General features: G+C 39.8%; 1 protein-coding gene across 4 annotated transcripts; it reads left to right on the top strand.

Annotated features, from left to right (window-relative positions):
• Positions 1 to 4,764: 4,764 nt before the first annotated feature.
• Positions 4,765 to 23,450, top strand: ChT (choline transporter). 4 transcript variants are annotated; one of them, XR_013040810.1, is made up of 8 exons: positions 4,766 to 5,158; positions 6,385 to 6,716; positions 9,422 to 9,792; positions 10,894 to 11,198; positions 13,039 to 13,318; positions 15,333 to 15,550; positions 17,295 to 19,024; positions 19,233 to 23,450. XR_013040810.1 is itself a non-coding variant. In XM_076540786.1 (7 exons), exons 3-7 carry the CDS (start codon positions 9,519 to 9,521, stop codon positions 18,009 to 18,011), a joined length of 1,794 nt encoding a protein of 597 aa, XP_076396901.1. In that variant the 5' UTR covers positions 4,766 to 5,158; positions 6,385 to 6,716; positions 9,422 to 9,518; the 3' UTR covers positions 18,012 to 23,450. The 4 variants fall into 4 exon arrangements, 2 of the variants coding, with proteins under 2 accessions (XP_076396902.1, XP_076396901.1); XR_013040809.1 differs by having other exon boundaries at positions 17,295 to 19,158; XM_076540786.1 differs by having other exon boundaries at positions 17,295 to 23,450.
• Positions 23,451 to 24,423: the final 973 nt, after the last annotated feature.

Raw genomic sequence — 24,423 nt, 5'->3', positions numbered from 1 at the left:
TTGTGATTTGGGGACTTTGGAATTTGGGACCCTTGTGATTTGGGGATTTTAGAATTTTGAGACCTTGTGATTTGGGGAGTTTGGAATTTTGGGACTTTTGTGATTTGGGGATTTTGGAATTTGGGACCCTTGTGATTTGGGGAGTTTGGAATTTTGGGTCCTTTGTGATTTGGGGATTTTGGAATTTGGGACCTTTGTGATTTGGGGATTTTGGAATTTGGGACCTTTGTGATTTAGGGATTTTAGAATTTTGAGACCTTGTGATTTGGGGAGTTTGGAATTTTGGGACCTTGTGATTTGGGGATTTTGGAATTTGGGACCCTTGTGATTTGGGGATTTTAGAATTTTGAGACCTTGTGATTTGGGGAGTTTGGAATTTTGGGACCTTTGTGATTTGGGGACTTTGGAATTTGGGACCCTTGTGATTTGGGGAGTTTGGAATTTTGGGTCCTTTGTGATTTGGGGATTTTGGAATTTGGGACCTTTGTGATTTGGGGACTTTGGAATTTGGGACCCTTGTGATTTAGGGATTTTAGAATATTGAGACCTTGTGATTTGGGGAGTTTGGAATTTTGGGACCTTTGTGATTTGGGGATTTTGGAATTTGGGACCTTTGTGATTTGGGGACTTTGGAATTTGGGACCCTTGTGATTTAGGGATTTTAGAATATTGAGACCTTGTGATTTGGGGAGTTTGGAATTTTGGGACCTTTGTGATTTGGGGATTTTGGAATTTGGGACCTTTGTGATTTGGGGAGTTTGGAATTTTGAATAATTCTCCGCGAAATCACTATTTGCCAAAGTGTCACCGGGTAAAGCTTTGAAAAGGGTGTATTCGGAAGATGTGGACGTAAAAGGGAGGGTACAGGTAGAGAGAGTGGGTCAAGTAATATCGACCATGCAGGAGCGGAAGAGGTATAGGAAGGTTCGGTTTCGCGGCTCTCCAAGTATCTTTGTCTATGTTCAATGACGAAACTATATTTGTTTCTCCATATTGTGCCGTCCAACAAATCAACTATATTTGTCGAGGCTTTCTGTTGACCTATGGCAAACGCGGTAGCGAGTTGCTCAATCGGTAATAGGTTTCCCTTTTGTACAGCCTTTTCGTGTCTGACGTCAGTATCCTTAATGTCCCCATCTACGTTTCCCGACAACGTTTTGTTCGACGAGACGGATTGTACGATGATCTCGGCGATTAAATTAAAAATATGGAACGGGGGAGGCTATTGTACCGGCGGAACAATTCACCTGTCATTATCACGCAATTAGAATCGTTCCGCGCTATTCAATTGCTCGTTAAGCTTCCTTCGTGAATTGAAATAACGGGAGATGGAAATTCTTACTCGTTAACCGACTTTCCTAGGCACTATGGTCGTTTCCCGTTTTTAGATTGCGATTATTAATCATTGATGGTTCGAGCGAAGTGAATAGTGTTTTTTGGGTTTTGAGGTTGGGTGGTGGGGGCTTTTGAAGTTTGGGAATTTAGGGAATTTGGGGAGTTTGGGGGTTTGGGACATGGAGATTTAGGGATTTTGGAATTTTGGAATTTTGGAATTCTGGAATTTTGAAATTTTGAAATTTTGGAATTTTGGAATTTTGGAATTTTGGAATTTTGGAATTTTGGAATTTTGGAATTTTGGAATTTTGGAATTTTGGAATTTTGGAATTTTGGAATTTAGGGATTTAGGGATCTTGGAATTTTCACACCTTGGGATCTAGGGATTTCGGGAATTTTCACACCTTGGGATTTAGGGATTTTGGGAATTTGGCACCTTTGTGATTTAGGGATTTTGGAATTTTCACACTTTGGTATCTAAGGATTTTGGAAATTTGGGACCTTGGGATCTAGGGATTTTAGAATTCTGGAACCTGGCGATTTAGGGATCTTGGAATTTTCACACCTTGAGATCTAGGGATTTTGGGAATTTGGCACCTTGGGATCTAGGGATTTTGGAACCTTGGGACCTTTGTGATTTAGGAATTTCGGAATTTTCACACTTTGGGATCTAGGGATTTTGGGGATTTGCGACCTTGGGATCTAGGGATTTTAGAATTTTGGAACCTGGCGATTTAGGGATTTTGGAATTTTCACACCTTGAGATCTAGGGATTTTGGGAATTTGGCACCTTGGGATCTAGGGATTTTAGAATTTTGGAACCTTGTGATTTGGGGATTTTGGAGTTTTGGAACTTTGGGACCTTGTTATCTAGGGATTCTGGAATTTTGGAACTTTGTGATTTAGGAACTTTGGAATTTTAGAATTTTAAGATTTAGAAATCTACAGATTCTGAAACCTTGACATCCTTCAACTTCTATTATTAAAAAAACTGCAAGTATCAAAAGTTCACCTTTCCATAATTACCCACGCGATAATTCCCCGTTGCATATCACCCTACCCCATAATCTCCCGTTCCATAACTCATCACTTAACTCCTCCAGACTACTTTATCTCCAAAAATACAAACATTATAACCATTGTACATAAAAATAAAGCAGTGCTTAAAAGATTGTATTATACTGCTTCTGAACGGAACATAATACCACATCAGAGGTATGCTTTAGGGCGCACAGCAGCCATATAACAAGTTTCACGTTTCCAATTTAATCTCAAGAAGATTTCCTTTTGTTTTTAAAAAGTTCCGACACATTTGGCCAGAGAAACGCAACACGTGTTCGTCCCGTGAGCGTGTCTGCATTGTTTGCGTTAAGAAATATGGTGTTCGTGTTCACTGACACTAGAGAAAGCGAACGTGTCACGTGCAGCTATCTCTTTGTAGCTTTAACAGATTTTGGGAATTTGTTCTCCTTATACCTCTAGATTTTTAGTTCCCTAGATCCACATATCCCTAGATCTTTATAACTTAAGATTTAGGGAATCTGTTTACCTTAGACTTCCAGATCTCTAATTTCCCTAGATCCACATATCCCTAGATCTCTATAGCTCTAGAATTCCATATGTCCCTAGATTACTGCATTTCTAATTTTCTAGTTCTGATAGAGAATTACTACAATTAGAGCTATTCTAGAATTTTATAGATTTCTATATTCCTAGTTGCTAGAGTTCATGTATCCCTAGATCTCTATAGCTCTAGAATCTCATATGTCCCTAGATTTCTATATTTTTGGATGTCTATGCTTTAGATCTCTACAACCCTAGATCTCCACGTTCTTCAATCCTATACCTCCATGTCTCTAATTTCCCTAGGTCCACATATCCCTAGATCCCTATAGCTCTAGAATCCCATATGTCCCTAGATCTCTATATTTTTGGATCTCTATGCTTTAGATCTCTGCAACCCTAGATCCTCACATTCTCGAATCCTATACTTCCACATCTCTAATTTCCCTAGATCCACATATCCCTGCAATCTCTATAGCTCTAGAATTCCATATGTCCCTAGATTACTGCATTTCTAATTTTCTAGTTCTGGTAGAGAATTACTACAATTAGAGCTACCCTAGAATTTTATAGCCATCCATATTCCTAGTTACTAGAGTTCACATATCCCTAGATCTCTATAGCTCTAGAATCCCATATGTCCCTAGATCTCTATATTTTTGGATCTCTATGCTTTAGATCTCTACAATCCTAGATCCCCACATTCTTGAATCCTATACTTCCACATCTCTAATTTCCCTAGATCCACATATTCCTAGATCTCTATATCTTCCTATTACTAGATATCCCCAGATCTCTATAGCTCTAGAATCCCATATGTCCCTAGATCTCTATAACTCTAGAATCCCATATGTCCCTAGATCTCTATAACTCTAGAATCCCATATGTCCCTAGATATCTATAACTCTAGAATCCCATATGTCCCTAGATCTCTATAACTCTATAATCCCATATGTCCCTAGATATCTATAACTCTAGAATTCCATATGTCCCTAGATATCTATAACTCTAGAATCCCATATGTCCCTAGATATCTATAACTCTAGAATCCCATATGTCCCTAGATCTCTACATTCATGGATCTCTATACTTTAGATCTCTGCAACCCTAGATCTCCACATTCTTGAACCCTCTACCTCCAGATCTCTAATTCTCCTAGATCCACACATCCCTTAATCTCTATATCTCCCTATTACTAGGTATCCCTGGATACCTATACTCCAGATATCCCTAGATTCCTATATCTCTGAATCTCCTATCCCTAGTCACAGGGAGATGGGGACTTCATACGCCTCCATACTCCACATCTCCAATCCATATATTCCTGAACCCCCATCTCTAAACTAGATATTCCTAAGTCCTAACCTAACCTAACCCTAACCCTTCATACCCCTAAGTACCCTATTAGACTCCTATATTTCTATACCTACCCACATCTCCATTCCATGTACCCAGACTCCGCTATCTCTAGACCTCCAGATAAATCCCGGTACTCGTAAATCCCCAGTACTCCCCATACCGTATACTCTCCATACCGTAATCTCCCTATATCCTATCCTCCCTATACCGTAAACTCTCCATATATCAAGTCCCAAGTTCTTTGAACCCACCGTCCTTCAAACTTCCATCCGCTAAACACCTAACCCTAGATCACCGTTAACTTCCACCTAATTAAAATGCCGTCCATGTAGAGGTCCGTGCGACAACCCTGTTATAGATTCCCAGCGTGGACTGTTGATTTTCCAAGTGGCTGAAACTCACCTGTAATCGCAAGGCAAAGATATCTGTCGGGAGAGCCACGTCCACCTTCGCGGCAGCCGCGGTATTCGGGGCGCAGACTCGCGATTCTTAGCCGAGTCCACGCCTCCAGTTTCGATGTCGGCGGCTACGCCGGGGGAGGGAGGATCCGGTGAGGAGAATGGAGGTGGACGAACGACGGAAAGGTTCACGGGGAAACGTACGGCCAGAACGAGACAGAAGCAGGACGAGAGGGTAGGATGCACCCCCGTGAATCGCCATGACGTCACGAGGTCGAATCAATATCACGGAACCGTTCCTCCGCCGCCAGTCCTCGACGCCGAGAAGGATACCTTGTGCTCAGTACGGGGTGGCCTCCACGACTGTTAAGGACGTCGGGAACATCGTCGTTCCGGCGACAACACCGGGTTCTTCGAACACCTTTTTCCCGTCGTTCGGTCCGCGAATGATTCAGTGAATTGTGCAGTGCCTCCGACATTCCACCTGAACGTTCCGTGAATCTGTGAGTAGAATTCATCACATTCGTAGCTCAAGTAGATCGCTTTTGAGGAATGACATTTTCGTAGGTAGTCACCCGTGTACGCGACAATTTTATTTTTCATCCGCTGTTGTTGTCTAGTTGGTAACGTTTGTCGCACAGCTGTCCTTGAAGGATAGGTTGGTTTGTGTTCAGAATCTCGTGAATTTGTCCGTTTTGTACGCTCGCGTGTACCCTTACGAAGAGGAACACTTTTCTTACCTAACGTATCGATTCAGAACTATAAGAGTCCGAGTAATTCATGAGAGGACCATGGGCCTTCGACTTTCTTGCGCATAACTCCCAAGTTATAAGGTCTATAAAAAAATATTACTAAGAAAAGTTCAATGTTATAACATGTACTACAAACTTACGTCGACAGAATTTAAAAAGAAATGAAAAAAAAAAATTTTGAAAAATGGGCCTTCGACTTTCTTGCTCATAACTCCTAAGTTATAAGGTCTATAAAAAAATGTTACTAAGAAAAGTTCAATGTTATAACACGTACTACAGACCTACGTACACAGAATTTTGAAAAAAATTAAAAAAAAAATTTTTAGAAAATGGGCCTTCGACTTTCTTGCGCATAACTCCTAAGTTATAAGGTCTATAAAAAAATGTTACTAAGAAAAGTTTAATGTTATAACATGTACTACAGACCTACGTCGATGGAATTTTAAAAAAATTTGTTAAAAAAAAATTTTGAGAAAATGGGCCTTCGACTTTCTTGCGCATAACTCCTAAGTTATAAGGTCTATAAAAAAATGTTACTAAGGAAAGTTCAATGTTATAACATGTACTACAGACCTACGTACACAGAATTTTGAAAGAAATTAAAAAAAAAAATTTTTAGAAAATGGGCCTTCGACTTTCTTGCGCATAACTCCTAAGTTATAAGGTCTATAAAAAAATGTTACTAAGAAAAGTTTAATGTTATAACATGTACTACAGACCTACGTCGACAGAATTTATAAAAAATTGTTTGAAGGTATCGTTTACAGTGGTAGATATTGACCTATAAAATTTTCACTGCTCATATAGCTGTGCACTTAAAGAGTACAAGAAGGTGAAGGCCCATTGGCCCTCGAGGCGTGACGGCCTTGAAGAGCCACAAATGAGGTATACTCTCACATTTGAGCACGCGAGCGTACATGTGCGAAATGACCCCATGAAATACTTGCACTGCTGGAGAGAACACGTCGTTCTTTCAGGTGAAGACCATACTGATCCAGGTGATCGGTACTGGTACCACGGACGAGGAAGGATACCGAGGAGGAAGCAAAGGTAGCAGCAGAGGAAGTAGCAGGCTTGGTGAGTTGGGTGAAAATCGATGGCCATCAGCGCCCATGGGCGGCCTCGCGTTTAGAACAAGGAATAGCCCCTCCCAGAAGACCTCGCTCCGGTGGGGCGATTGCTGCCCCCCAAATCCCAACCCTCCGTCGTCGTCGGCCGTCTGGAAGGACCATCGCCAGGACATGCCGTTGGTACCCGTGTGAGGCTGCCCCCCGCTACTGCGTGACTGTACCCCGCGGGGTCTTCAGAGGTACAGCATCTTCTTCTTATAGTCTCCTCCGATATAGCGAGGTCGTAAAACTCTTACACCAAAAACATCATCTTACATAACTTCTATAGATAATATTACCAATGCTTCAGATAGCTAATTTTATCCACCGATAATTTTACCCTTGCAATTGCTTATCGGTAATTATGACTACTTGCAGCGCTACTATTAAATCAGTGGTATAGTAAATTATAGGGTAGGGAAGATGTAATCTGAAATATCGATTGAAGCAAAGCTAGAGAGAATAAAATTATGAAACATTGTGACTTTGGGAATTCGATTATAAAGGGTAACGGTTGATAAGGGCTTGATTTACGATCTCGCTATATCACGGAAGGGATTATACCGGCTTCGCGTGCAGGTTAAAAATAAATCTTCCCGGCACCGTTTGTGCACATGCTTTTCTTCAGTTATTTTTTTCGTAGACGCTCGAATTCGAAGATTTTTATCATTATGACTATGGTTTGCCTTGGTGTACGCACGAAAGGGTACTGTAGTTATCACAATGTTCTGTCGGTGCACAATGTGATAGAGTAAGAGGTCGAGTATGGGGTACCATGGATTTAATTGAAGTACTGTGCTGGCAGAATTTAGTGTAGTTGTATTCTTTTGCTTCTTTGAGTTGGAGAATTTTTCTTGGGTTTTGTGTTTGATGAGTTTGGACGTTTGGTAGTTCCCTGATACTTAATTTCTAAAATTTTCTGTTATGCTAATTTTCCAATTTTCCAATTTTCCAATTTTCTAATTTTTCAATTTTCCAATTTTCCAATTTTGTACTTTTCTAATTTCTCAATTTTCCAATTTTCCAAGTTCCCACTTTTACAATTTTCCAATTTCTCAATTGTCCAATTTCCCACTTTCCCAATTTCTCAATTTTCCAATTTCCCAAGTTCCCACTATTCCAATTTTCCACCTTCTCAATTTCCCACATTCCCAATTTTTCAATTTCCCACTTTTCCAATTTCTCAATTTTCCAATTTCCCACTTTTCCAATTTTCCACCTTCTCAATTTCTCACGTTCCCAATTTTCCAATTTCCTACTTTTCCAATTTCTCAATTTTCCAATTTCCCACTTTTCCAATTTCATACTTTCCCAATTTTCCACCTTCCCAATTTCCCACTTTCTCAATTTTGCACTTTTCCATTTTCTCAATTTTCTGATTTTTCAATTTCCCAAATTTTCACTTAACCAATTTTCCAATTTTTTACTTGTAGCAATTTTTTAAATTTTCAATTTTTCAATTTTCCAATTTTCTAATTTTCTAATTTTCCACTTTTCCACTTTCCCAATTTCCCAACTTCTTCACTTGCAAATCCATAAATTCCAGAATGATCAAATATTTCCAAAAGTATAATATTTAAAAAAATTTCCAATTGAATAAATATGAAATTGGCAATATACCAAATAACCTCAATTTTCAAATTTTCCATTTTTCACACTTTCCACAAAATAACTTTTCCAACAAACCTTCGGTGTCCGTCACAAATATTTCTCAGTCCAAATAAAACCACAGTGACATTGTAAGGTGTTGTTTTGAAGCGGCAATAAAGAAAGTGAAAATGAAAAATTCAATTATGTCGCATAAAGAGCGTCTCGTTTTTTTAGTCAATTAACACGTTGGTTCGATGCGGCGCCTAACGCGTGCAGTTGACTGTAAATTCTACGTTCCTGTCCAGAAGGCATTTAAATCGCCCAGCTGAGTTCACCCTCTAATCCCATTAGTCCCGCTTCACCCTATATGTACACCGTCCCAGCCCTTGCACAAGAAACGCGTAACCTTACTCGCATAAAAACGGACTCTCGACGTGTATGTAAATAAAGCAGAAACTTTCAAGGCTTTGCCATTAAATCGACAAATAGTAAGAGTTCACTTTGTATTACGTTCCAAACATAGAAACAGATAGACCTCTCGTTATATTGCCACGGACACTGTGGCAGTAGCACTCTTGTAATAATAAAAAATTCTTTAAATCAACAATATATTGTGCTATTAATAAAGTTTTATTGGTTCACGTAAACATCAGTGTGGTAAATCATGTACTCACTGATTCGGCGATATAACAAGAGTGAACTAAACAGATAATCGTAGACATAAGATCAATGATATATAGTACTACTAATAAAGTTTTATTAGTTCACATAAACATCAGTGTGGTAAATCACGTAGTCACTGATTCGGCGATATAACAAGAGTGAACCAAACAGATAATTATAGACATAAAAGCAACGATATATAGTACTATTAATGAAGTGTTATTAGTTCACATAAACATCAGTGTGGTAAGTCACGTACTCACTGATTCGGCGATATAACAAGAGTGAATCAAACAGATGATCATAGACATAAAATCAACGATATATAGTACTACTAATAAAGTTTTATTAGTTCACATAAACAATAGTGTGGTAAATCATGTATTCACTGATTCGGCAATATAACGAGAGTGAACCAAACGAATAATTATAGATATACATATTCGGCTGTCTTGATCTGACAAAATTAGGGTGCATTTTTGAACACAGAAATTTTAACAAAATTTGACACGTGAGCTCCACAAGATGGCGCTCGAAGCTTGAAACTTGACAAAAAATGTTGCGTTACAAATATTTTTTATATAAATTGATTAGCAGAATGATTTGGAAATACCATCGTTTTTAAAATGAGGGTTTTAATATTTGTGCACAGGAATCCGAATTTACCAAAGTCGGATCGACCGGCGAACCACCCGGACTTGCGTCTACGTCAGTTCGAGTTCACCCAGGTGGACCCGTACTCCCCGAAGATGATCAACTTTGCCGGTCTTGTCTCTATCGCTTTGTTCTACGTGCTGATATTGGCCGTAGGAATATGGGCGGCCAGGAAGAAGGAGACCGGCAACGACTCCGAGGAGGAAGTCATGCTAGCGGGTCGTTCGATCGGAATGTTCGTCGGTATATTTACGATGACCGCGACCTGGGTTGGAGGTGGTTACATCAACGGCACCGCCGAGGCCATTTACACCAAGGGCCTCGTTTGGTGCCAGGCTCCTTTCGGATATGCCCTCAGCCTCGTTTTCGGTATGTTATTTCGTTATTTCACTGATGATATAACTTTATGACATACTCATATGACTTCTGTACTTTGTTATTGGTTAAAGATTATTCGGACATAGAGATTTTAACGCCTTGCTCTATAATATCATGACGCACTTGTGACACACAGGACAGTTCTAGACTGGTATTTTTACTGTGATTAAATTTTCGGATCAATTCTGTAATCTACATAATTTACGTTGGTCGCTGCTAGATGGCGCATGAGGGACACTGGCTTTCTCGCTAGTGCTCCAGCGCTCCGGTACCACATATAGGTCCTATCCGCTCTTATAATATCGCGACGCACTCCTGACGCACACTACTTTGTTATTGGTTCGTCAACGATTATTCGGACATAGAGATTTTAACGCCTTGCTCTATAATATAATGACGCACTCGTGACGCACACTACTTTGCCATTGATTCGTCAACGATTATTCGGACATAGAGATTTTAACGCCTTGCTCTATAATATAATGACGCACTCGTGACGCACACTACTTTGCCATTGATTCGTCAAAGATTATTCGGACTTAGAGATTTTAACGCCTTGCTCTATAATATAATGACGCACTCGTGACGCACACTACTTTGCCATTGATTCGTCAAAGATTATTCGGACATAGAGATTTTAACGCCTTGCTCTATAATATAATGACGAACTCGTGACGCACAGTACAGTTCTAGACTGGTATTTTTACTGTAATTAAATTTTCGGATCAATTCTGTAACCTGTGTAATTTACTCTGGTCGCCGCTAGATGGCGCATAAGCGTCACCGGCTTTCTCGCTAGTGCTCGAACGCTCCGGTACCACACACAGGTCCTGTCCATCCCTACCGTACATCCCTGCATTTAGATCACGAGTTAGAATGTCTAAGAGACCTACACTATGTCACTGTTGCTAGTAGCATTGCTATATATAAAATAAAATTTATTTTCTCATTCTAACAACAGACCTAGTAAGACAAATCTATAAAAATTCGGCTACCAGCAATGGTACTAGCACCTCATATATGTCTCCGTTCTATAAGTATCCTAACCATGTATCCTAACCACTGGTAAAGGAAAGAATGTTGTTGTTACAGGTGGTATATTCTTCGCAAACAAGATGCGAGAACAGGGGTACATCACGATGTTAGATCCTCTTCAAGATGCATTTGGCGAACGTATGGGAGGTCTTCTGTTTCTTCCTGCCCTATGTGGCGAGGTCTTCTGGGCCGCAGGTATCCTAGCAGCTTTGGGTGCTACCTTGGCGGTTATCATTGACATAGACCAGCGTCCTTCGGTCATTTTCAGCGCTTGCATCGCCGTTCTTTACACGCTCTTCGGAGGCCTTTATTCCGTTGCATATACCGACGTTATTCAGCTTTTTTGCATTTTCATTGGGCTGGTAAGTTTCCTGATAATTACTACGTTTCTTCACTTTGATTTCCTTTCTCCATTTATCAAACTCTCTAATTCGTGCGTGGTTATTAATTTCGTTGCGATGATTGACGTTCCCGGGATAGGTGCGGCCACGCGTGGGCACGCTAATTGCAATAATAGCGTTGTCATTTTATCTCGGAATCTTTTAACGTACACATTATCACGCATAATCTCTATTTTACCCTAGTCTATTGACAATTTTCACCTTGGCGTAGCACTCGATCCGTTGACAATGTTTTTTTAATAAAAATCCTTATCGAAGGTTATCACGTATCGATTTTATTTATCGCTTTGACTATCACCGCGTTCAATAGATACCCTATCGTTCGCGTGAAGTGTGCTTGAAGTTTTGTACTATCTAGCCTCTAAAAATATACGGACACCTATTGATTAGAGTGATTTTACAAATTTCATTTGGAAGTCTTTAAATAAATATGTTTATCTGGATGTAGATATCATATTTAATCTAGAAATGATTAGTACATAATTAAATATTTAGATTGTTGAGTACTTGTGTCCCTAGGTATTTAGATCACAAAATATATTCTTTATAACTCTTTATAACTCCATATGACTCTTTATGACTCGTTATGACTCCTTATGACTCATTATAGCTTCGTATGACTCCTTATGATTCCCTGTAACTCCTTAGGACTCCTTATGACTCCCTATATCTCCCTATAACTCCTTATGACTCGTTATAACTCCTTATGATTCTCTATGACTCCCTATAACTCTCTATAACTCCTTATGACTCTCTATAACTCCTTATGACTCTCTATGACTCCTTATGACTCCCTATGAGTCGTTATAATACCTTATGACTCCTTATAACTCCTTATGACTCCCTATAACTCTCTATAACTCCTTATGACTCTTTATGACTCCCTATAACTCTCTATAACTCCTTATGACTCTCTATGACTTCTTATGACTCTCTATGACTTCTTATGACTCTCTATAACTCCTTATGACTCTCTATGACTCCTTATGACTCCCTATGAGTCGTTATAATACCTTATGACTCCTTATAACTCCTTATGACTTCCTATAACTCTCTATAACTCCTTATGATTCTTTATGACTCCCTATAACTCTCTATAACTCCTTATGACTCTCTATGACTTCTTATGACTCTCTATGACTCCTTATGACTCCCTATGACTAGATATAACTCCTTATGACTCCTTATGACTCCTTGACTTCCTATAACTCTCTATAACTCTCTATAGCTCCTTATGACTCCTTATGACTCTCAAGGATCTTATATCTCTAAGTCACAGTAGCTTTAAGTTTCCGTGTCCCTAAACCTTCTAAACCTTCTAAACCTTCTAGATATCTTACTATATAACCCTCTATAACTCCCAATATAATTAAGTCCCCTCCTAAATCCCCATACTCTCAGATTTCCATACACCTCTATCTCCAGTTACAATTGCAATCAGTGACGAAGTAATTCCCTGAAACCCATATAACCTTTTGATCCCAACGCCGGACAAAACGTCCATTAGCTGTAATTAATCACGATAGAGCAACGGTCCGGATAGCATTACCATAAGATAATTGCAACATGGACCACACAACGAAGATACCATCAGTTCATTCGTATTCATTCTCTTTCAGTTTGCTCGAAAAGCAAGCTTTTCAGAGTTGCCCTCTGCCCTTTGGTACTTTCATCTCGCGTACTCGATCTACGGTTCATTAAGTTGAATACGTGTAAGGGTCACTTCTGACCGTCGTTCAAATAAAACAAAATATCGAAACGGTTATATCTCAGACGACAATGTTTATGCTTTCGGTTATAGTGGATGTGCATTCCATTTGCCTGGACGAACCCAAAAGTGCAATCACTCGGTGACATGCAGGTGGACTGGATCGGTGAAGTGGATTCGAAAGAGTACTGGGTATACATAGATTATGGACTTTTGTTGATATTCGGTGGTATTCCGTGGCAAGTGTACTTCCAACGGGTGTTGTCCTCGAAGTCGGCTACTAGGGCTCAGATATTGAGCTACGTGGCTGCGTTAGGATGCATACTGATGGCCGTCCCGCCTGTTCTCATCGGGGCTATCGCCAAAGCGACGGGTAAGTCACTTTTGTTATATCGCTATTTTAACTTTTATTATATTGCCACTCGTTATGTGATCAAACTTTATATAAGTTGTCGACTACGTGTTATACTATCCATGCGTTATATCGTCCATGCGTTATATTGCCACGTGTTATATCACCTACGCTTTATATTGCCACGCGTTATATTCCCATGCGTTATATTGCCACGCGTTATATTGCCACGCGTTATATTCCCATGCGTTATATTCCCACGCGTTATACTCCCACGCGTTATATTGCCACGCGTTATGTTGCTACGCGTTATATTCCCACGCGTTATATTGCCACGCGTTATATTGCCACGCGTTATATTCCCACGCGTTATAATGCCACGCGTTATATTCCCTCGCGTTATATTGTCACGCGTTATATTCCCACGCGTTATATTCCCACGCGTTATACTCCCACGCGTTATATTGCCACGCGTTATATTGCTACGCATTATATTCCTACGCGTTATATTGCCACGCGTTATATTGCTACGCATTATATTCCCACGCGTTATATTGCCACGCGTTATATTGCCACGCGTTATATTCCCACGCGTTATATTCCCACGCGTTATAATGCCACGCGTTATATTGCCACGCGTTATGTTCCCACACGTTATATTGTCACGCGTTATATTCCCTCGCGTTATATTGCCACGCGTTATATTCCCATGCGTTATATTGCCACGCGTTATATCACCCACGCATTATACTGTCCACACGTTATATCATCTATGCGTAATATTGTCCTCACATTATATCATCGACGCATATTTTATTATCCACGCGTTATATTATCCATGCGTTATATTGTCTACGCGTTATATCATCCATGTATTATATTGTCCACACATTATATCGTCCACGTGTTATATTGTCCATGCGTTATATTGCCATGTGTTTGACATCATTTGCTATATCACTACATCCTAGATCACCCTACACAATATACAGCCACTTGTTAAATCGCCACTTGTTCAATTCCTACGCGTTCCATTGCCACACGTTCATTTTCTATATCACCACTGACCTTCTCACAATATATGACCACGTGTCAAATCGCCACTTACTACACATTACACTGTTACACTAACTCGTCACATTTTACATTGCTATTCTAAAGAAGTCATTTTAAATACCATTTGTTCTCCTTACAACCCTCCTTCGTGGTGATATAACGCGAGCCAAAATTTGCACCATAGCAGCGCAATAAATATGAACACGAATAAGAATAACAAGCGAAATATCGATTTTATACCTTTACGAACCGTTCGTCCTTGTCCCTTCGAAGGGGTAGCGAAACGTGTTTCATGGATCCTCGAAGCTAAAGGGGATCGAATTAGACCCGGTTTGCTCGTCATCCCCCCTGTTCGAATTCGAAGGCTACTTGACATTTGGCCGTATCGCATCGAGGGAGAGACAGAGATAAAGCGAGAACTGCTGGTATTTACAAGGTTCCAGGACTAAGCGGGTCGGTGTTGTAACGGAAGGGTGTGTGGGCGAAGGGTTCTTTGATATCCCACAGGGTGTACAATAGCGTGGGATTTTGTCACATGACGTGGTCGGGACGAGGGTGGCAACACCACTCGCTCGCCAACGCGGAACACAATAGAATCACCGGAACTAATACGACACGATAGCCCAGTATCTACTGTACTTTTGTTTCGGGATACAAAGATAAATGTTTCTTTAGCTGTTAGATACTTTCTATCTTCATTTTACTCTTTCGAGGAATTTATCAAATATAAGTTCGAGTCGAAAATATAAGTTTGAAGCGGTAATAATAATAATTGCAAACGTTTTAAACCCGACCGGGTAATATTACCCATTCCAGATACGCGATAACCCACACAGCTGTTACCTTGGGACCGAACTGGTTTTTTGCCAGAAAGGCGAATCGATTGCTTCGTATCGTTACACCACATCACGCAACAGTTTTTAAAACATTTATTAATTGATTTCAGCGACGATAACGACGATGTATTACTCTGTTGCAGCTTGGAACGAGACGGGATACACTGGCCCCTATCCCCTCACCGAGAACGAAACAAGCATGATCCTGCCGATGGTCCTGCAGTACTTGACGCCAGATTTCGTTTCATTTTTCGGCTTAGGCGCAGTATCGGCGGCGGTGATGTCTTCGGCCGACAGTAGCATCCTCTCGGCGAGTTCCATGTTCGCCAGAAACGTGTATAAATTGATCTTCCGTCAGAGGGTAAGTCTCTTCGTGGTTCTCGGCGATATATAGCGTGGTCGTAGACGGTTAGGTCTGTTAGTTGATGCAGCGTCGAGGATCTAAGATCTAGCTCATCTTCGTTTTGATAAGGTCGCATAACCATACCTGTCCTACAGATATTCATAGTCTACCGCGACGGATTCACAAGTGTTAGACTAACTCATTCGGATTCACACTAGTCTAACACCTCGTGTGTTTTTCATCGATTACGACCACACTATATCTCGACAGGAGCCATACGTAGACGATCGTTTCCATATTTTTCATTTTCATAGCCATTCATATCATCCCATGGTCTCGACCACCATCACTCTCATATCACTAATCATCATCATCATCATTTATCATTCATCGGTATACGATCTTCAAGGCAACATACGTAAGCGTGAGCGTCACTTGGGGCCTCGTCGTCGTCCCTTCGAGTGACTCGTGTTAAACTAGGACCATCCGCCATTTGCTACGACGCTGTAGGCTAGGTTAGGCATGACCAAGTGCTTGCTGAGAGCTGCTTCAGATTACGAGCTGGGGATTTGGGACTGTTGGGACTAAGGATTAGGGATTGGGGATTAGGGATTGGAGATTAGGGAGTGGGGATATGTGGGATTGGGGATTTGGGACTTACGGATACTTTGGAATGCATTCATACCCACAAGGATTTGAAGCTGCGAGGATTTGGGAAGTTAGAGATAGAGTTTAGGTCTATTATGATTTGGAACTTTTGGAATTTTGGGTTCTTTTGACTATGGGATCTATTTGGGGTCTTGATAGTTTGGGACTCTGAGGATTTGTGAATATAATGATTTCAAAGTTGAAGTAACACTGGATGAGTAGATGCAGCAGGTAGTCAGACACTGTTCAGTCAAGTAGTACAAGATGATAGACCCACCTTCCTAGCTCCCTTAGTTGTCTGACTCTGTCCAGACAATTAAGTGCCTGAATTGTTCAGGCAACTGAAAGTCTGACCTGTTCAGAGAATTAAGAGTCTGACTTGTTCAGAAAGCTTGAAGTCTGACTTGCCCAGACAACTTGAAGTCTGATCTGTCCAAACAACTTGAAGTCTGACCTGATCAGACAACTTGAAGTCTGACCTATTCAGATAACTTGAAGTCTGACCTGTTCAGACAATTAAGAGTCTGACCTGTCAAGACAACTTGAAGTCTGACCTGTCCAGAAAACTTGAAGTCTGACCTGTTCAGACAACTAGAAGTCTGACCTATTCAGACAACTTGAAGTCTGACCTGTTCAAATAACTTGAAGTCTGACCTGTTCAGACAATTAAGAGTCTGACCTGTCAAGACAACTTGAAGTCTGACCTGTCCAGAAAACTTGAAGTCTGACCTGTTCAGACAACTAGAAGTCTGACCTATTCAGACAACTTGAAGTCTGACCTATTCAGACAGCTTGAAGTCTGACCTATTCAGACAACTTGAAGTCTGACCTGTCCAGACAACTTGAAGTCTGACCTTTCCAGAAAACTTGAAGTTTCACCTGTCCAGACAACTTGAAGTCTGACCTTTCCAGAAAACTTGAAGTTTCACCTGTCCAGAAAACTTGAAGTCTGACCTATTCAAACAACTAAGTCTGACTCTGTTCAGATAACTAATTGAGAAAGTAAGAAGGTAGTTTAGCTGGCAGCATTTGGTCATGCCTGTTTCACCATCTCACTCATTCCGGCCCCCGAAGCGGCAGGGCGTCGTAGTCTATTAGCCATTTCCCTGAACAGGCGTCGGAAATGGAGATCATCTGGGTGATGAGAGTGGGGATAGGCGTGGTCGGCGTGTTGAGCACGGTGATGGCTCTGACGATCCCGTCGATCTACGGGCTTTGGTCGATGTGCTCGGACCTGGTCTACGTGATCCTGTTCCCCCAACTGTTGATGGTGGTCCACTTCAAAGAGAGCTGCAACACTTACGGCAGCCTGTCCGCATACATAATAGCGTTCGCGGTGCGGATCAGCGGCGGTGAGCCGTTGTTAGGGCTGCCCGCTCTGATCCACTATCCGGGCTACGACGAGGAGACTGGCACCCAGACGTTCCCGTTCAGAACGATGGCTATGCTGCTGTCGTTGGTGACGCTGGTCGGCGTGTCGTACGGCACGCAGGTGGCCTTCCTGACCGGCAGGGTGGCGCCCGGTTACGACGTCTTCAGGTGCGTCGTCAATATACCGGAAGATGTCGAGAGGGTAGGCCCGGACCCGGCGGAAGGCGAACAAATGGCTGTCCTGGCTGCCGGCGTCGGAAGACTGTACGGCAGCAAGGACGAATCGAACGGACGAGTGAATCCTGCGCTCGAGCCGGACTACGACATGGAGCCGGGCTACAAAGCACCCGGGGCGATGGAGGGCGTTGTTGCCGGAGGAGGTGGCGGAGGTGCCGGGGTGCACCTGGTGCCTCACGGACCCAACGTGCCACGACAGCCCCAATCCAGCACCGAGTTCTAATCCCTGGTTCCGTGATCGGATGCTGTGACCAACAATAAACAAGGCGGTACAGGTCTGTCCTTGGTTTCTTCTTATTACGGGAGATCTGACCTTACAGAGTTTCTTCCTTCTTGTCGAACCTTTTGCAATTTTTTTATACACTCCCGACATTCTAGAGTTTTTGACGTTAACTTAGGAAAAGCTGACGAATCTGTATCATACCTTACGTCCATGTTTTAAAAAGTGAAAATTTGGAAGTTTGCTACTGTGAATTTGAATTAAACTTTGAAATTTCTTTAAATTTTAAACATGAACTCTGAATTTTTCCGAACGTCACATCTCCCGTAACCACTGTTCATCGCCATCCCTATGCTTTCAAACGGTTCCTAGAGAAGTAGGATCAACATTCGATAATAAATTACAAGCGTGTTTGCTTTCGCTAATAAGCTAGAGTTGCGTTTACTAATTTGATTCGTTTCTTCTGGTTTCTCGTCTCGTCCCACGTCCGAGGAGCTTCGACACCAAGCCAATTTGTTCCAAGTTTCAAACGAATTTTTCTTCGTATTCGCGTTTATACGTTAGCTACGGTGTCGTGTACCTGCTTGAACAATGCTCGTTCGTGCTCTTCCGTAGTGAAAGCAATAGATGACAGAAAGCGAAGACAGTGAGAGAGGTCGAACGAGTGAACAAGGAATCGGAGGTTACTGTACCCTGCTACCCCTATGTGGACACCTGATGGAACGTCCAGTGATCTCTGTTTTTCAAGGTTCTTATGTTCTAGGGTTTAGTTAGGCTTTTAGGCCCAAACGTGGGTTATAAATTCATTCAGTTGTCGATAGGTCCTAGACTCTTAGGTTGGGAGTCCACCTAGACTCCATCTTGATACGTTAGACCCTAGAGTCCTAACAGCTGAGTGATGCTCACTTGGACGCCGATCGATTGGACGCGTCCCGATTCGAAGCGGTGCCGATTGGACGCGTTCAAAGCAGAGCTTATAGAACCTAACCTAACCTAATCTAACAGCTTCGAATTGGGTCGCATCCAATCGGCACCGCTTCGAATTGGAACGCGTCAAATTGGGACGCGTCGAAAGAGCGGTGCCGATTGGACGCGTTCAAAGCAGAGCTTATAGAACCTAACCTAACCTAATCTAACAGCTTCGAATTGGGTCGCGTCCAATCGGCACCGCTTCGAATTGGAACGCGTCTAATTGGGACGCGTCGAAAGAGCGGTGCCGATTAGACGCGTTCAAAGCAGAGCTTATAGAACCTAACCTAACCTAATCTAACAGCTTCGAATTGGGTCGCGTCCAATCGGCACCGCTTCGAATTGGAACGCGTCGAATCGGGACCGTCCAATCGGTCGGCGTCCAAGTGGGACACTCCCCTTCACTAGACTCTCCCTAGGCTTTGAAGTCCTAAGAATCTAATTCCGCTTTCTTTAATAGCCAAAACTGCTTAACCAAATTCGAAGAGAGGGAAAATACGTCCACAGTGGAGTGTCAGGGTACCGTAAAAAGCAACATAAGTACTTTTAAGACTCGAAGCTTCCCGAACGGTCGGCCGAGACGATTTTCGCCTGTACCGCCAATTAGGCCTAGTAAATAAACCTTGTTTCCTTTTTGAGAAGTATATATATATATATGCGATGTCTTCAGGTGCGTCGTGGTATATTAAATTATATACGAGTATGTTGTATGTATATTTAGAGTTGATCCGCTTGAGAGGAGTAACGTCTCGATGCATCGACCGACCCGTTCCCACCATTGTTAGTATTTTTACCCTATTGTTCGTAATAATAGTTGACATTGTTATTATTCATTGCTAGATTATTTACAGAGCGGTATTTAATTGCAACGGTAGCGTTCAGAAAATGGCGGACAATAAACGGATCGGTCGTCGCAGAGACTCGTTGTGTTTACTATATAGTATATATACATATATATATACACACACACGGACACAGACACATGTATGATATCGGCATTAAAACGAGACGAATGAACTAGCATAATCGACAGACATAGTACACGTGAAAGAAGACTAAATGTAGCTCTCACCGTCGTAGACACGATTGCCATCCAAACAATACATACACGGAAAGAAACAAATGGACTGGTAGATTTTGGGACGGAGTGATTGTATTGTTTGACGTAGGACCGTGTTGATTGCCTGTACAGTGGCGTTACTGCTCATCGTAGTTGCTCATTTCATTGTTTATGGAGGTGTACGTACTGTCAAAGATATTGGGACACAAATTTTTTAAACACAAAGGGAAGATTTCTTGGTTATACACCTAACTTAACCTTAATGGATAATTTTTCAAATACGAAAAAAAAGATTCGTTGAAGGTTATGTCATGGAGATATAAGAGGCGGCACCACACAAAGAAACCACTTAAAGAGACAGAGGACATTAAATACCCGAATCAAAAGAATCGATGCGCATGCGCACAGTGTAGAAGTATGGCGGTCGAGAAGAATAGTTTAAACCCGCATATTCACCAGTAATTTATTTGTAATAAATATTTTGTCACATCTCTGTAACACATTCATCCGTAATTTCTTGTGATACATAGTTTTTCATTTTCTTACAAGTTATTCGTAATAATCATTTCCGTAATACATATTCTTCAAATATATTTTGTAGAGCAATCATTTTGGTATATTCTTTTCTTTCAACTTTCCAACGCCGTAAAATTGATAAAATACCTCGAAAGACAATATTAGTAATATACAGAAAATTTATTACAAATATATTCCAAATTATTGGAGATCGACATGAAAGTAGATTTGCTCGATTTAAATTTCCCGCTCGTTTGTAGGAGCAATTTAAAGGGACAGTTTTGGAGTCGCCTCTGGTTTCTGTGGTTATGTCATGAACCTAACCTAGATTTTAAGGTTATAGTTCGATTTTAATTAAATTTTATTTAAAGCGTGTTCCAATATTTTTGAGCGGTAACATTGTTAAGCGAGTAGTTCCTACTCATGCCCCATATCGAACAGTAATTCAAGTAAGAAAGAAACCTGATCCGTTTTCGTTAATATTTATCCATGGATACTCTCGTTTCGTGAGAAAACGGCATTCTTTAACAAAAAATAAACGCACAGAATTATTTCTAAGAGCGTTTCAATTCAAATCCTTGTATACGGTTATTGTTTCTCGTTTCTTTCTCCGAAATAAGTATAAGGCGAGGCGCTCGAGACGCCATCTGCACAAAAGGTCGAGTTAACCTCTCTGTTGGGAAAGATCTTTTTCTACAAACAAAATGCCTTTTTCATTAACGAAATAATTAATCAACTATGCATTAAATTCTTTCAGGGAACTGTTACTGTTCATTGAAATGCACTTAAAGTTAATTGCATGAAGGCAACAGCTCGAAAATGATTACTTCCACAACTGTTCTATTAAAATGTGTTCAAAGTTTGTTTGGAACTTTTAATTAACTCCACAGGTAAATATCTCGAACAAACTTCACATCGCAAATGGAGAAAGGTTCAATTTATTTAAACTTGAATTTAGAAATTGTTTCTGGTTAATTTTCATATATTCATATTAACTGCAACGAAGTGAAATTCTGAGATAAAAATTAATTAAGAACAGGAGATACAAACTGATCGTTATGCAGATGAAACAAGATAGCAAATTGAAAGTTGCAATTAGAAAATGAATTTTTTAATATCTTATGCATGGGTACTTTCTCTTTAAATCTCAAGGTACAACCTTGCAAACTTTATTTAAAAATATTTTTTTTTTCAAATAATAATGGACGATGGCTACAGCTGACTTTCCATCATGTATGACGAAATTAACTACTGTTATAAAAATTTATTTTTTGAAAATATTAGGTCTTGTGAATATTCACTCATCGTCGATGTAAATCGATGTATAGAATTTGTTTAAATTTTTCGACATTTCATAACAAACTGATGGAGTTAAAAAAAATATTTTAAAATAGCCCAATCCTTCTTGAATAAAACAAAAAAGGATTTAGCTAAATTGGTTGAGTAGTTTCCGAGAAAAAAATTCGCGAATGAAGCCTTTTTATGCAAAAGTGGGCAAAAATTGTGGAGTTTGAAGGCTTGTTATTTTTTAACAAATTGATGGAATTAGAAAAATATTTTAAAATAGCCCAATTCTTCTTGAATAAAACAAAAAAGAATTTAGCTAAATAAGTTGACTAGTTTCTGAGATAAAAATTTGGGACTGAAGCCTATTTTTGTAAAAGTGGGCAAAAGTTGCAGACTTTCAAGGCTTGTTATTTTTTAACAAATTGACGGAATTAAAAAAAATGTTTTAAAATAGCCCCATCCTTCTTGAATAAAACAAACAGAATTTAGCTAAATTGGTTCAGTAGTTTCTAAGAAAAAAATTCTTGAGTGAGGGCTTTTTATGCAAAAGTGGGCAAAAATTGTGGATTTTTAAGGCTTGTTATTTTTTTAACGAATTGACGGAATTAAAAAAAATATTTAAAAATAGCCCCATCCTTCTCGAATAAAACAATAAAGAATTTAGCTAAATTGGTTGAGTAGTTTCTGAGAAAAAAATTCGTGACTGAAGCCTATTTTTGTAAAAGTGGGCAAAAATTGTGGATTTTGAAAGCTTGCTATTTTTTAACAAATTCGAAACGGGGAAAATGGTGACTTAAACCCCCCCTAATTTCACGTAAACTACAATATATTTCAATTAGAGTAAAATCGCAGAGGTCCAAGAGTGATCGAATGACTCATACGTATAAAATTTTCAATGATAAAAAATAAAATTTGTGTGATAAAAAGATCTTTCCCAGACGAGGTAGAAAGTTCATCGAATACCTCATTCTCCTCGAGTGCTGTGCACAAAGGAATCACTGTACCGACGTAGAACCCGACACATTGGTCGTAAGTGTTAATTAAGGACTCACTATACATATCAACCGACGTGCATTGTAACCAACGATGTAAACAAGAAACGTATACATATCATGGTGCGTGATCTACGTGTATTAGGTATCTAGGTAAGGTAAAAGAAAAACAAAAGACATGTATATACGTATTACCACATATTATAATCATAGCGTTGTTATCCTCTAAAGAAGGGGCGGATTCGGATTTTGTAGCGAGGAAAAAAAAACTGACGAGGCTGCCTGAACGCCGAATCGAGAAAATGGTTCCAAATTTGATGGTAAAACGACGTTCGACTAACTAGCCTGCTTTTCAAACCGAATCGTGTACTTACTGTTATATAACCTTTGTCCTATCTTGCCAGCTTGGGACGTCTACCTATATCAATAGAGTATCATTATCATTATGTGTAAAGAGGAAACGAAAGCCCAATTTACCCCGTAAGAGTATATCCATGTATATGTATTACGAAAGCGTTAACGATACTGTATTATACGATACTATTATACGTGTATAATTGAGAAACTGAACGCGATGTTGATTGTAAATGTTAAAAATAAACAGTGTATAAAAAACAATACCGTCTACTTTCATTTTACGAATTTAGGTTTTTTAGATTTTGCAAAAACCTTCGAAATTTTTTTTTAATTTCATATGAATTTAGGAAGGTAGAATTTTTGGGAACGTTCAATTTATGTTCTTTAGATTTCGCAAATTTTAACCTTTGACATTTATTTTTAATTTCATATAAATTTAGGAAGGTAGAATTTTTGGGAACGTTCAATTTATGTTCTTTAGATTTTGCAAATTTTAACCTTTCAAATTTTTTTTTTAATTTCATATGAATTTAGGAAGGTAGAATTTTTAGGAACGTTCAATTTATGTTCTTTAGATTTCGCAAATTTTAACCTTTGACATTTTTTTAAAATTTCATATGAATTTAGGAAGGTAGAATTTTTGGGAACGTTCAATTTATGTTCTTTAGATTTCGCAAATTTTAACCTTTGACATTTTTTTAAAATTTCATATGAATTTAGGAAGGTAGAATTTTTGGGAACGTTCAATTTATGTTCTTTAGATTTTGCAAATTTTAACCTTTGACATTTTTTTTAAATTTCATATGAATTTAGGAAGGTAGAATTTTTGGGAACGTTCAATTTATGTTTTTTAGATTTTGCAAAAACCTTCGAAATTTTTTTTTTAATTTCATATAAATTTAGGAAGGTAGAATTTTTGGAAATCTTCAATAATTAAAATGTACAAAATTTTCGGAAAAACTTTTGTACCACCCGGTAGATATACCGTCCGCAGAGTCGGCGACGTACGGGAGTTAGGCCTACTTTTATCCTACCAGCCTTTATCCTTAATATCTCGACTCTATCTAAAAAATTAACCTTACATGAAACCTTCTAAATAATTCCCCAAGTATAATAATAACTATAATAATTAAAAATAGCATGAGAGGTAAAATAAAATTTAAATGAGACTAATTAAAGCTAAGTACCGATCTAAAAGTCGAGATGAAGCACCAGAATCTTTGATAACTATTTC

Source organism: Megachile rotundata, chromosome 16 (assembly GCF_050947335.1).
Source record: "Megachile rotundata isolate GNS110a chromosome 16, iyMegRotu1, whole genome shotgun sequence".
Classification (NCBI taxonomy): Eukaryota; Metazoa; Arthropoda; class Insecta; order Hymenoptera; family Megachilidae; genus Megachile; species Megachile rotundata.
Note: the sequence above shows the minus strand (reverse complement) of the source record. Positions and strands in the feature narration are given on the sequence as shown.